Below are 14,018 nucleotides of genomic sequence, written 5' to 3'. Positions count from 1 at the left end.
CCATGCCACTCTCTCACTTTGTCCCAGCTTACCCTTCCCCCTCCCCATATCCTCAAGTCCATGCTCTAGTAGGTCTGTGTCTTTATTCCCGTCTTACCCCTAGGATTAATAGTCTTTTGAGTGCTCATCTCTAATTCTGAGAAACAATGGTTCCAGTACCCTTCGTACTTCTTTAAAAGCAGAATTTTTTATAGGGTTTTGGCTGTAAGGTATGCTGGGACCTTTCTGATGGGCCAACAAGGAACAGACCAGGACAAAACAGGGAGACCCAATCCTTTCTCAGCCTTGACATCTCCCTCCAAGGCCAGGGGCCAGCAATTATACTACTGTGTCCAAGAAGGCATGGAACCCAGATCATTAACCTCCTAGGGATGTAATCTAGCTGGAGGGGCATGACTTTTTTTTTAATGGAAATTTTCAAGCACACAAAAAAGTAGATTGACGAGTACAAGGAACTCCCATGTGTCTACAGCTCAGTTTCAACAACCATTAACTTTCTGCCTTTTTTGTTTCACCTGACCCTCTTCCACATGCATTCCATTCCTATGCCGTTATCTGTGGGTCTGTCCTGGCTTCCCTGATACAGCAGTATCGTCCCTTCTTCACCATTTTCTTCCAGAATAAACATGTCCAGCTTTCATCTGTTATAGCAATAGAGTCCTAGGGGAAAAATAAGCTGTTATTACAATAAAGGTTTCTGAATTACATGTTGCAACTTGACCAGCCTTCTGAAATTTTCAGCATCTGAAAGATGCCAGGCAGGCTTATGATCAGAGTGCCTGATTTCAGCCATTTCTTTCTCATTATTCTTTTTACTTTGGAGGTTTTGTTGCCTGATTATCTTGAACAGAAGCTATATAGACTGAAAAATAAAATGCAATTTGGAGGTTTTACAGTAAAGTTCTTGGCAGGCAACTGAAGGATTTGATAGTCATTAATAATAATGTGCAGCCATTATTCTAGCACATGTGGGGAAGCCACGTAGGCTGGCAGGTGGCAAGACACAGGCTTTGGAGTTAGAAGGAACTGGATTCAAATCTCGGCTCTAACAGCTACCAACTGTGTGACCCTAGTCAAGTTTCTTAGCCTTTCTGAACATATCCTCTCATCTGTAAAGTGGGTAATAATTCCTACCTCACAAGAGTCCCTGGGAAGATGAAATGAATAGATGATGTATAGTAAGGACTTAGAGAGTGCCTGGAATGTAGTAGGTGGTCAGAGCTTAGAAGCTATTACATTATCCATTCATTACAGTAGAGTAATTTTCCAGCCATCCAGTGGTGAATTCTGTATTGTATTTATGGATCTCTTCCCAAAATCCATTTGGACCTGTTATGGACATCTTTCCTCCAACATCTCAAGTGTTTTAAGAACAATTCTGAAGGGTGAGATGCTGCGTGCCACAGGGACGCAGCTGTGACTGCCACAGGTAACCTGGGGAGCATCCTGTGGTGAAGTTCCCTAGGCCCAGAAAACTTGTGCTATTCTTAATAAATTAGTCAGCTGGACTTAAAAAAAACAAGAGTCAACAGAGATTTACTGGCCAAGTTTTCATGTTTCTGTATTTGACTAAAGTCAGACAGGTTCAATCAACCAAATGAGGTCTCTAAGCTCAGGCAGGACAAGCACAGCCATTTTTCTCTGTGTGTGTTGGCCGCAGCCAGATTCTGGAGCCAGACTGCTTGAGTTTGAAGCCTGCCTCTTCTCTTTCCTACCCGGGTCACCTTGGGCCATTGTGTCCCCACTCCTCTTTTGTAAAACAGCACCTACATTAAAGGTTTGTTGTGAAGAGTAAAAAGAATCATTGATGTAAGCATTTGAAACAGTACCTGGCATATAATAAGCTCTCAGTGAATGTTAGATGTTTTTGTTCATAACAGAGGTGGTGGGGTAAATTCTGGGCTGCAGAATATTTCCTAGGTTCAACCTTCAGTGACTGAGCAGTTCTAGTAAGAGTGTCTCATTCATTCTTATATTCATTCTGCAAATATTTATTGATCTCCTACCATACCACATACTGCTCTGAGTTCTGAGGACACAGCAGTGAGCAAAAAAAGTCAAAAATCACTGCCGAAGGAATTAGCATTCTAACCTCCTTTGAGTGATGGTGACCAAGTGCATCTGGGCCTTTGCTGTTTAGAACAAGTGCACTGAGTATTTATCCCTGAGTTCTTTTAAATAGCCACTGCTTGATTCCTGTCTCTTTATTCTCATATCATTACTCCTTTTTTGTTTTGCACAACAGTCATTTGTTCTTAAGTACCTAATATGTGCTGTGTACTATTTAAGTTGAATAAGAGCTGGTGCATGCCCACAAGGGTCTGTGGCAGAGTCTGGGCAATAGATAACTGACCACAACGCAGTCAAGTTCATGCTCTGATGAAGAAAGGCCTAGGGTGTTATGGGAGCACAGAGGAGGGGCATCAAAATAAAAAGGTGGAGTCAGAAGAAGTTTCCTGAAGAAGATGAACTCTGAAGGGTGATTTGGAGTTAGTTACAGAGTAGTGTGGGTACACAGTGGGGGCAGGGGGAGTAGGGGAAAGGTAGGGGAAGAGGTAGGGGGAGGGGTGATGAGGGAAGGATGGGGTTTTCTAGGCAGAGAGAGCAAGTAGAGAAGTCATGGAGGCCTGAAGCTGCCTGAATATTTGGGGGACTACAAGGGAGTCATTAGTCCAGTTACAGCAGAGGATGGGGTGACAGAGTGGAGGAGGAGCCACAGGTATGAGCTAGAGAGTGAAAGGCCTTCTGTGCATTGGTCAGGAGTTTGAACTTGTTCCTGAAGACAGTAGGGAGCCAGGAAAGGATTTGAGGCTCGGGAATGATGTAGACAGGAATAGATGTCATGATGGAATTGCCATTTTGTCAGCAGTGTGGAGTGTGATTTGAAGGAGAGCCTGAAGGAAATCAAGGAGACCCGCTGTCCCAGTCAGAAAGCACCAAGGTCTGAACACACAGTGACAAGGAGGTGGTAGGGAAGGGCTGAGTTCAAAACGGATTAAGAAGGAGGTGTGCTCTGTGGGGCTTGGCGAATGATTGACTGGGTAGGGGGCAGGGGTTTTGAAATTGTTGAAATCATATACCACTGTAAATTAAGAGAGGGGACTTCCGGGTAAGATGGGACTTCCGGGTAAGATGGCGGAAGAGTAAGACGCGGAGATCACCTTCCTCCCCACGGATACACCAGAAATACAGCTACACGTGGAACAACTCCTACAGAACACCTACTGAACGCTGGCAGAAGACCCCAGACCTCCCAAAAGGCAAGAAACTCCCCACATACCTGGGTAGGGCAAAGCGGAGAGATCCCCACACAGAGGATCGGTGCTGAGCGGCACTCACCAGCCCGAGAGGCTTGTCTGCTCGCCTGCCGGGGCGGGCGGCGCTGGAAGCTGAGGCTCGGGCTACGGTCAGAGCACAGGGAGAGGACTGGGGCTGGCGGCGAGAACTCAGCCTGAAGGGGGCTAATGAGCCACAGCTAGCCGGGAGGGAGTCCGGGAAAACTCTGGAGCTGCCGAAGAGGCAAGAGACTTTTTCTTCCCTCTTGGTTTCCTGGTGCGCGAGGACAGGGGATTAAGAGCGCTGCTTAAAGGAGCTCCACAGACGGGCGCGAGTCGTGACTGAAAGCGCGGAGCCCAGTGACGGGCGTGGGATGCTGGGTCTGCTGCTGCGGCCGCCAAGAAGCCTGTGTGCGAGCGCAGGTCACTGTCCACACCGCCCTTCCAGGAGCCTGTGCAGCCCGCCACTGCTGGGGTCCCGGGATCCAGGGGCGGCTTCCCTGGGAGAACGCACGGCGCGCCTCGGGCTGGTGCAACGTCACGTCGGCCTCTGCCGCTGCAGGCTTGCCCCGCACTCCGTGCCCCTCCCTCCTGCCCGGCCTGAGTGAGCCAGAGTCCCCGAAGCGGCTGCTCCTTTAACCCTGTCCTGTCTGAGCGAAGAACAGACGCCCTCCGGCGACCTACACGCAGAGGCGGGGCCAAATCCAAAGCTGAGACCCAGGAGCTGTGAGAACAAAGAAGAGAAAGGGAAACCTCTCCCAGCAGCCTCAGAAGCAGCGGATTAAAGTTCCACAATCAACTTGATGTACCCTGTATCTGTGGAATACATGAATAGACAACAGATCATCCCAAATTGAGGAGCCAGGAATCAGTGCTGTGCCTCTGAGGTGGCAGAGCCAACTTCAGGACACTGGTCCACAAGAGACCTCCCAGCTCCACATAATACCAAACGACGAAAATCTTCCAGAGATCTCCATCTCAACACCAGCACCCAGCTTCACTCAACGACCAGCAAGCTACAGTGCTGGACACCCTATGCCAAACAACTAGCAAGACAGGAACACAACGCCACCCATTAGCAGAGAGGTGGCCTAAAATCATAAAAAGTCCGCAGACACCCCAAAACACACCACCAGACGTGGACCTGCCCACCAGAAAGACAAGATCCAGCCTCATCCACCAGAACACAGGAACTAGCCCCCTCCACCAGGAAGCCTACACAACCCACTAAACCAACCTTAGCCACTGGGGACAGACACCAAAAACAACGGGAACTACAAACCTGCAGCCTGCAAAAAGGAGACCCCAAACACAGTAACATAAGCAAAATGAGAAGACAGAAAAACACACAGCAGGAGAAGGAGCAAGATAAAAACCCACCAGACCTAACAAATGAAAAGGTAATAGGCAGTCTACCTGAAAAAGAATTCAGAATAATGATGGTAAAGATGATCCAAGATTCTATTTCCCAGATCCAAAATCTTGGAAATAGAATAGACAAAATGCAAGAAACAGTTAACAAGGACCTAGAAGAACTAAAGATGAATCAAGCATCGATTAAAAACACAATACATGAAATAAAAAATACTCCAGATGGGATCAATAGCAGAATAACTGAGGCAGAAAAACGGATAAGTGTGGTGGAAGATAAAATAGTGGAAATAACTGCTGCAGAGCAAAATAAAGAAAAAAGAAGGAAAAGAACAGAGGACAGTCTCAGAGACCTCTGGGACAACATTAAATGCACCAACATTCGAATTATAGGGGTTCCAGAAGAAGAAGAGAAAAAGAAAGGGACTGAGAAAATATTTGAAGAGATTATAGTTGAAAACTTCCCTAATATGGGAAAGGAAATGTTGATCAAGTCCAGGAGGCACAGAGAGTCCCATACAGAATAAATCCAAGAAGAAATATGCCAAGACACATATTAATCAAACTGTCAAAAATTAAACACAAAGAAATCATATTAAAAGCAGCAAGGCAAAAACAACAAATAACACACAAGGGAATCCCCATCAGGATAACAGCTGATCTCTCAGCAGAAACTCTACAAGCCAGAAGGGAGTGGCAGGACATAATTAAAGTGATGAAGGAGAAAAACCTGCAACCAAGATTACTCTACCCAGCAAGGATCTCATTCAGATTTGATGGAGAAATTAAAACGTTTACAGACAAGCAAAAGCTGAGAGAGTTCAGCACCACCAAACCAGCTTTACAACAAATGCTAAAGGAACTTCTCTAGGCAAGAAACACAACAGAAGGAAAAGACCTACAATAACGAACCCCAAACAATTAAGAAAATGGGAATAGGAACATACATATCGATAATTACCTTAAATGTAAATGGACTAAATGCTCCCACCAAAAGACACAGATTGGCTGAATGGATACAAAAACAAGACCCATATATATGCTGTCTACAAGAGACCCACTTCAGACCAAGAGACACATACAGACTGAAAGTAAGGGGATGGAAAAAGATATTCCATGCAAATGGAAACCAAAAGAAAGCTGGAGTAGCAATTCTCATATCAGACAAAATAGACTTTAAAATAAGGACTACTAGAAGAGACAAAGAAGGACACTACATAACGATAAAGGGATCAATCCAAGAAGAAGATATAACAATTGTAAATATTTATGCACCCAACATAGGAGCACCTCAATACATAAGGCAAATACTAACAGCCATAAAAGGAGAAATCGACAGTAACACAATCATAGTAGGGGACTTTAACACCCCACTTTCACCAATGGACAGATCATCCAAAATGAAAATAAATAAGGAAACACAAGCTTTAAATGATACATTAAACAAGATGGACTTAATTGATATTTATAGGACATTCCATCCAAAAACAACAGAATACACATTTTTCTCAAGTGCTCATGGAACATTCTCCAGGATAGATCATATCTTGGGTCACAAATCAAGCCTTGGTAAATTTAAGAAAATTGAAATTGTATCAAGTATCTTTTCCGACCACAATGCTATGAGACTAGATATCAATTACAGGAAAAGAGCTGTAAAAAATACAAACACATGGAGGCTAAACAATACACTACTTAACAACGAAGTGATCACTGAAGAAATGAAAGAGGAAATTAAAAAATACCTAGAAACAAATGACAATGGAGACACGACTACCCAAAACCTATGGGATGCAGCAGAAGCAGTTCTAAGAGGGAAGTTTATAGCAATACAATCCCACCTTAAGAAACAGGAAACATCTCGAATAAACAACCTAACCTTGCACCTAAAGCAATTAGAGAAAGAAGAACAAAAACATCCCAAAGCTAGCAGAAGGAAAGAAATCATAAAAATCAGATCAGAAATAAATGAAAAAGTAATGACGGAAACGATAGCAAAGATCAATAAAACTAAAAGCTGGTTCTTTGAGAAGATAAACAAAATTGATAAACCATTAGCCAGACTCATCAAGAAAAGAAGGGAGAAGACTCAAATCAATAGAATTAGAAATGAAAAAGGAGAAGTAACAACTGACACTGCAGAAATACAAAAGATCATGAGAGATTACTGTAAGCAACTCTATGCCAATAAAATGGACAACCTGGAAGAAATGGACAAATTCTTAGAAATGCACAACCTGCCAAGACTGAATCAGGAAGAAATAGTAAATATGAACAGACCAATCACAAGCACTGAAATTGAAACTGTGATAAAAAAATCTTCCAACAAACAAAAGCCCAGGACCAGATTGCTTCACAGGAGAATTCTGTCAAGCATTTAGAGAAGAACTAACACCTATCCTTCTCAAACTCTTCCAAAATATAGCAGAGGGAGGAACACTCCCAAACTCATTCTACGAGGCCACCATCACCTCGATACCAAAACCAGACAAGGATGTCACAAAGAAAGAAAACTGCAGGCCAATATCACTGATGAACATAGATGCAAAAATCCTCAACAAAATACTAGCAAACAGATTCCAACAGCACATTAAAAGGATCATACACCATAATCAAGTGGGGTGTATTCCAGGAATGCAAGGATTCTTCAATATACGCAAATCAATCAACGTGATACACCATATTAACCAATTGAAGGAGAAAAACCATTTGATCATCTCAATAGATGCAGAGAAAGCTTTCGACAAAATTCAACACCCATTTATGATAAAAACCCTGCAGAAAGTAGGCATAGAGGGAACTTTCCTCAACATCATAAAGGCCATATATGACAAACCCACAGCCAGCATCGTCCTCAATGGTGAAAAACTGAAACCATTTCCACTAAGATCAGGAACAAGACAAGGTTGCCCACTCTCACCACTCTTATTCAACATAGTTTTGGAAGTTTTAGCCACAGCAATCAGAGAAGAAAAGGAAATAAAAGGAATCCAAATCGGAAAAGAAGAAGTAAAGCTGTCACTGTGTGCAGATGACATGATACTATACATAGAGAATCCTAAAGATGCTACCAGAAAACTACTAGAGCTAATCAATGAATTTGGTAAAGTTGCAGGATACAAAATTAATGCACAGAAATCTCTGGCATTCCTATACACTAATGATGAAAAATCTGAAAGTGAAATCAAGGAAACACTCCCATTTACCATTGCAACAAAAAGAATAAAATATCTAGGAATAAACCTACCTAAGGAGACAAAAGACCTGTATGCAGAAAATTATAAGACACTGATGAAAGAAATTAAAGATGATACAAATAGATGGAGAGATAGACCATGCTCCTGGATTGGAAGAATCAATATTGTGAAAATGACTCTACTACCCAAAGCAATCTACAGATTCAATGCAATCCCTATCAAACTACCACTGGCATTTTTGACAGAACTAGAACAAAAAATTTCACAATTTGTATGGAAACACAAAAGACCCCGAATAGCCAAAGCAATCTTGAGAACGAAAAATGGAGCTGGAGGAATCAGGCTCCCTGACTTCAGACTATACTACAAAGCTACAGTAATCAAGACAGTATGGTACTGGCACAAAAACAGAAAGATAGATCAATGGAACAGGATAGAAAGCCCAGAGATAAACCCACGGACATATGGTCACCTTATCTTTGATAAAGGAGGCAGGAATGTACAATGGAGAAAGGACAGTCTCTTCAGTAAGTGGTGCTGGGAAAACTGGATAGGGACATGTAAAAGTATGAGATTAGATCACTCCCTAACACCATACACAAAAATAAGCTCAAAATGGATTAAAGACCTACATGTAAGGCCAGACACTATCAAACTCTCAGAGGAAAACATAGGCAGAACACTCTATGACATAAATCACAGCAAGATCCTTTTGGACCCACCTCCTAGAGAAATGGAAATAAAGACAAAAATAAACACATGGGACCTAATGAAACTTAAAAGCTTTTGCACAGCAAAGGAAACCATAAACAAGACCAAAAGATAACCCTCAGAATGGGAGAAAATATTTGCAAATGAAGCAACTGACAAAGGATTAATCTCCAAAATTTATAAGCAGCTCATGCAGCTCAATAACAAAAAAACAAACAACCCAATCCAAAAATGGGCAGAAGACCTAAATAGACATTTCTCCACAGAAGATATACAGACTGCCAACAAACACATGAAAGGATGCTCAACATCTTTGCTCATTAGAGAAATGCAAATCAAAACTACAATGAGATATCATCTCACACCAGTCAGAATGGCCATCATCAAAAAATCTAGAAACAATAAATGCTGGAGAGGGTGTGGAAAAAAGGGAACACTCTTGCACTGCTGGTGGGAATGTGAATTGGTACAGCCACTATGGAGAACGGTATGGAGGTTCCTTAAAAAACTACAAATAGAACTACCATATGACCCAGGAATCCCACTACTGGGCATATACCCTGAGAAAACCATAATTCAAAAAGAGACATGTACCAAAATGTTCATAGCAGCCCTATTTACAATAGCCCGGAGATGGAAACAACCTAAGTGTCCATCATCGGATGAATGGGTAAAGAAGATGTGGCACATATATACAATGGAATATTACTCAGCCATAAAAAGAAATGAAATTGAGCTATTTGTAATGAGGTGGATGGACCTAGAGTCTGTCATACAGAGTGAAGTAAGTCAGAAAGAGAAAGACAAATACTGTATGCTGACACATATATATGGAATTTAAGAAAAAAAAATGTCATGAAGAACATAGGGGTAAGACAGGAATAAAGACACAGACCTACTAGAGAATGGACTTGAGGATATGGGGAGGGGGAAGGGTAAGCTGTGGCAAAGTGAAAGAGCAGCATGGACATATATACTCTACCAAACGTAAGGTAGATAGCTAGTGGGAAGCAGTCACATAGCACAGGGAGATCAGCTCGGTGCTTTGTGACCGCCTGGAGGGGTGCAATGGGGAGGGTGGGAGGGAGACGCAAAAGGGAGGGGATATGGGAACATATGTATATGTATAACTGATTAAATTTGTTATAAAGCAAAAAAATAAAAATAAAAAAAAAAAGAGAGGGGCAGGTTGTCATCACCTGGAGTCACCATGTTTCCTAGTGTTACTATGAAAAGCTAAACCAGGGCAAATGTGGCACCCTGGATGCTCAAGCTGGTCAGCAAGGGTGTTTGTGGGCCTTCTGTCCTGGAGGCCTTTGGGGACGTGGCAGTCATCTGTCTTGACTCAGGTCAGTGTTGTTCACACAATTCCAGCCAAGCAGATCACTGCATCCCCTAGTTCATTGGTTCATTTATTCTTTTATCTTATTGACCAAATATTTATGGGATGCCTACTAAGTGATCTCATGGAGCTTATGTGTTGGTGGGCATGGGTGGAAGAGGGAGGAATAATACATTAAAGTAGAGGAAGAAAATACTTTCAGGTAGAAGTAAGTGCTATTAAAAAATGAAAACAAAGTGAGGGAGAGGGCCTGGGAGGGGGTGAGCTAAGAGCTTAGACCTGGGAGGAGCATCCCAGGGAAGGGTGCTGAGATAGGAGCTGGTTTGGTTGCCAGCCTTGTTAAAGCCACACCTCTTACCTGGATTACTGCAGTAGCCCCCTAACTGGTCTCCTTGCTTTCCCTCTTCTCTAGCATTCTTGACACCACAGCTGAAGCGATCCTTTCAAAAATATGAATGAGGTCCTGTCTTCGAAACCCTCCAGTGCCTCCCATGTCACGATGAATAAGAGACAAAGTGCCCACAGTGGCAGCAAGGCCCTCCCTGGTCAGATCCCCCTCTTTCCTCTCTGATCACGTATCCTCCTTTCCTCCTTGCTTCCTCTGCTGCAGCCACAGTAGCTTCCTCCTGCTACCTGAACATGTCAAACATGCCCCCATCTCTCAGCCGAGTGCTGCATGGTTGTCCCTCACTTCACACCTTGGCTCCTGTGTCAAGGGTCCCCAAGACCACACCCAGATTTGAAGATTTGCTAGGAGAGCTCATAGGACTCAGCATATAATTATGCTTATGGTTATGGTTTATTACAGTGAAAGGATACCAAGCAAAATCAGCAAAGGGAAGAGGTGCATGGGGCAAAGTCTGGAGGAAACCAGGTGCAGGCTTCCAAGGGTCCTTTCCCATTGGAGTCCCACAGGATGCACTTAGTGCCGCCAACAATGGCTTGCACCAGCATTGTAAAACGTTGTCTGTCGGGGAAGATCATTAGGGGCTTAGTGCCCAGAGTTTTTGTTGGGGGCTAGTCATGTTGGTGGCCTCTGACTGGCATATACCAGAATTCCAGAATCCCAGAAGAAAGCAGATCTTCAGCATAAAACATATTGTTTGCACAAACAGTTTAGATACCATGAGCCATTCTGATTAAGGATGATAAGAACCCTCCTGACTTGCCCAGATGCCAGCCGAGGACCAACCTTGCAAGCAAGCCTTTCTAAGGATAGCAGTTTCAGGCTGCTGTGTTAACTGTTCTGCGCAGCGTGGCCAGCACCTTCTCAGTGAGCCCTTCTCTCACTACCGTATTTAAAATAGCAGCTCTTCCACCAGTGCTCCCTGCCCTCCTCTCCCTGTTTGATTTTTCTCCATAGCTCTCACCACTGTCTAAGATATTATATTATCTACATATTTGTTTATTGCCTGTGTCTCCTACTAAAATGTAAGCTTCGTGAGGGCAGGGATTTTTGCCTGCTTTGTTTACCACCAAACCCCCAGCACCTGGACAGTGCTTGGTACATGGCAGGTCCTCAATAATACATGATGAATGAATTAAAAAGAGGAAAAACTTGGCACATGTGGTTAGAATGAAACAAGCTGTGCAGAAAGAGGGAGGAGATACAGTTGCTAAACAGATGACATCAGAGCAGACAGGGACCTTGTGGGCTGCAGGAAATGGTTTAGACAAACATTTTTCTTAAGTCTCATGATCCCCCATAGGGTTGCCCAAACCAGATCTTTACTATTTTCTCAACCTCAGCTTACTCCCCACTCTCCTCAGGGCCACATGTTTGTCCCTTTTCCTTTTGCATCCAGTTGACAAGATAATTCAGTCTCCAATTCTGTGCAGTATAATACTTCATGCTCTTCTGTCCTAGAATTTATCACAGTTGTAATAAGTTAATTATTTGTATAATTTGTTTAGTATCTGAGTTCTCCATTGAACTGAAAATTCCTGGCTTGTTAACGCTATATCCTCAGTGCTTAACCCAGAACTCCACAAATATTTGAATGAATGACTTGCTCTTCTTCAGAGTGCAGATGACCCTGGACTAGGCTAGACCTCCTGGGGACCTCGAACCACCCCAGTGCTTTCCCAGGTTCCCCAGCCCCAGTCTCTGAGCCTAAAACCTGATCAGCCTCTCCGTAGCCTCCCTCCAAGTTTGGAGCACACAGTGCCAGGCAAATACCAGCCTCACCATGACTCGGCTTCTGATGCATGGCTGTGGATGTTCACTTTGCAGGAGTCCTTGGAGAAGGCCCAGCTGCTTGCAGTAATTGGGGACCAGCTCATCCAAAGCCACCACTATGCAGTGGACTCCATCAGACCCCAGTGTGTAGAGCTCAGGCACCTCTGTGATGACTTCATCAATGAAAACAAGAAAAAACATGACATTTTAGAAAAGTCCTTGGAGTTGCATAGACAGTTGGACAAGGTGAGCAAAACAAAGCTGTGAACATGATGTCTGCAAAATGTTCTGTGAGACAGTCTTAATCATACTTGCCCTCCCTGCCCCCTCACGATTCCTGAGATGAAAGGATAAAGTCCTTCATGTGAAAACAGCGCTCAAGGGGCATTAAAAACTGTGCAGATTCTAAGTCAGAGGTATTGAAGGTCAAAAATGCCCCAGCCATCCACCACATCCCATTCGAATAAACTATAAAGTCCATGTCCTCTGTGTGGACCCAGACTTAAAGAGTGTGTTTTGGCCTGGCCCTGTGGGGCATTTCATGATTCCCCATCAGGTGTAAAGAGAACCAAGCACTATAGTTGCAAAGTGCTTCTCGTCATGTAAAGGCATCAGATTGTGAATCCTTTTGAAGAAGCCTAAGTAATAACAACAATTATACACTCCTGCCATTTACTGAGCACCTACTATGTTCCTACCAGGAGCATAATTATGTCATCAATTTAATCCTCAAGACAACCTATGAGGAGGATATTAATGGCCTCATTTAACAGAGACAGAAATTGATATTCAGCATAGTTAAGTCAATGGGTCACAACATTTAGTACATGAGGTGAGCTTGCTATAATTGCAGATTTCCTGATGTACCACTCTGGAGACTCTGATTCAGTAGTGTGGGATGATGCCCAGGAATCAGTATTTTCCTCAAGTGCCCAGGTGATTTGGTGCAGGTAGTACATGAACAACACTGAAAAACCCTGGGGTAAAAGATTGCCCAAGACCACACATGGGGTAAATAGGGGATCACAGGTTTGAAGTGCGGACTGACAAATTCCAAACCCCAGACTCCTTAGACTAGACAGCAACACTATATGCAGAGTGCTCACGGGGAGGGGCATGGCCCCCGTTGCCCTTCAGCAGTGATCTCTGAGGCAAGTGCCAGTCAGCAGGAGCTGTGACTTCTGGAGCCTTCTCTGTCAGCTGTTCCCAGGCATCAGAGAGCTCACCGCTGTGAGTCAGCATGCTCCATTTCCACAATTGTTTCTCTCTGATAGCTGGGGGCGCCCGCCCAGGCTGTTTACATCATCCCACTGCCAAAGGGATTTTAGTGTCAAGGAAATATAGCTGTTCCAGAAGCAAGTGGCTCAGAAGGGCCTGCCAGAGATAATAGCCTAACGCCAATCTGTGGACTGCATGTGTGTGTGTGTGTGTGTGTGTGTGTGTGTGTGTCTGTCTGTCTGTCTGTCTCGGAGAGTGAGTAGCTGCTGTGACTCTGCAGAAGACCCTAGCTTAGTGTTTTCTGCAGATATAGGCATGATGTTTAAAGAGAACGTTTTCACAGTATATATCAAAGCATAATTTCCTATTATTTTGAAAATCCAAAAATATAGGAAGGAGGAGGAAAAAAGTTACTTATGGACACTAATTACATTCCACTCCCCTCCTCATCCCCACACAGTGGGAATCATCCATTTTTAAATATCTTTATGATTTTTTTGTTATTCTAAAAGTAGTACACATTCAGTGTAGGTAATTTAGGGAAAGTAAAGACAAATTTAATTTGCCTGTAATTTTCCCACTTAGAGATAACTACTTTAGAGAGCCCCCTTTTGGTCTTTTTTCTCTGTACAGTTATTTTACATAGCTTTTCAGGTCACAGGGTAAATGGAAATGCAGATGTACTTGCAAGGGCAGCTTTTTTTCACACAAATATTCGGACAGCA

At 43.4% G+C, this 14,018-nt stretch overlaps 1 protein-coding gene across 1 annotated transcript in view; it reads left to right on the top strand.

Annotated features, from left to right (window-relative positions):
• MCF2L2 (MCF.2 cell line derived transforming sequence-like 2) overlaps positions 1 to 14,018 on the top strand; it is a gene marked incomplete at its 5' end in the record, with an annotated part of 240,613 nt that overhangs the window by 102,136 nt on the left and 124,459 nt on the right. The window contains one exon of the mRNA XM_081235351.1: positions 12,130 to 12,321. Coding sequence (XP_081091477.1) covers positions 12,130 to 12,321 — 192 coding nt within the window. The remainder of the gene's footprint in view (positions 1 to 12,129; positions 12,322 to 14,018) is intronic.

The sequence above is a fragment of the Mesoplodon bidens genome, assembly GCF_964165515.1.
Source record: "Mesoplodon bidens genome assembly, chromosome: 5".
Taxonomy (NCBI): domain Eukaryota; kingdom Metazoa; phylum Chordata; class Mammalia; order Artiodactyla; family Ziphiidae; genus Mesoplodon; species Mesoplodon bidens.
Note: the sequence above shows the minus strand (reverse complement) of the source record. Positions and strands in the feature narration are given on the sequence as shown.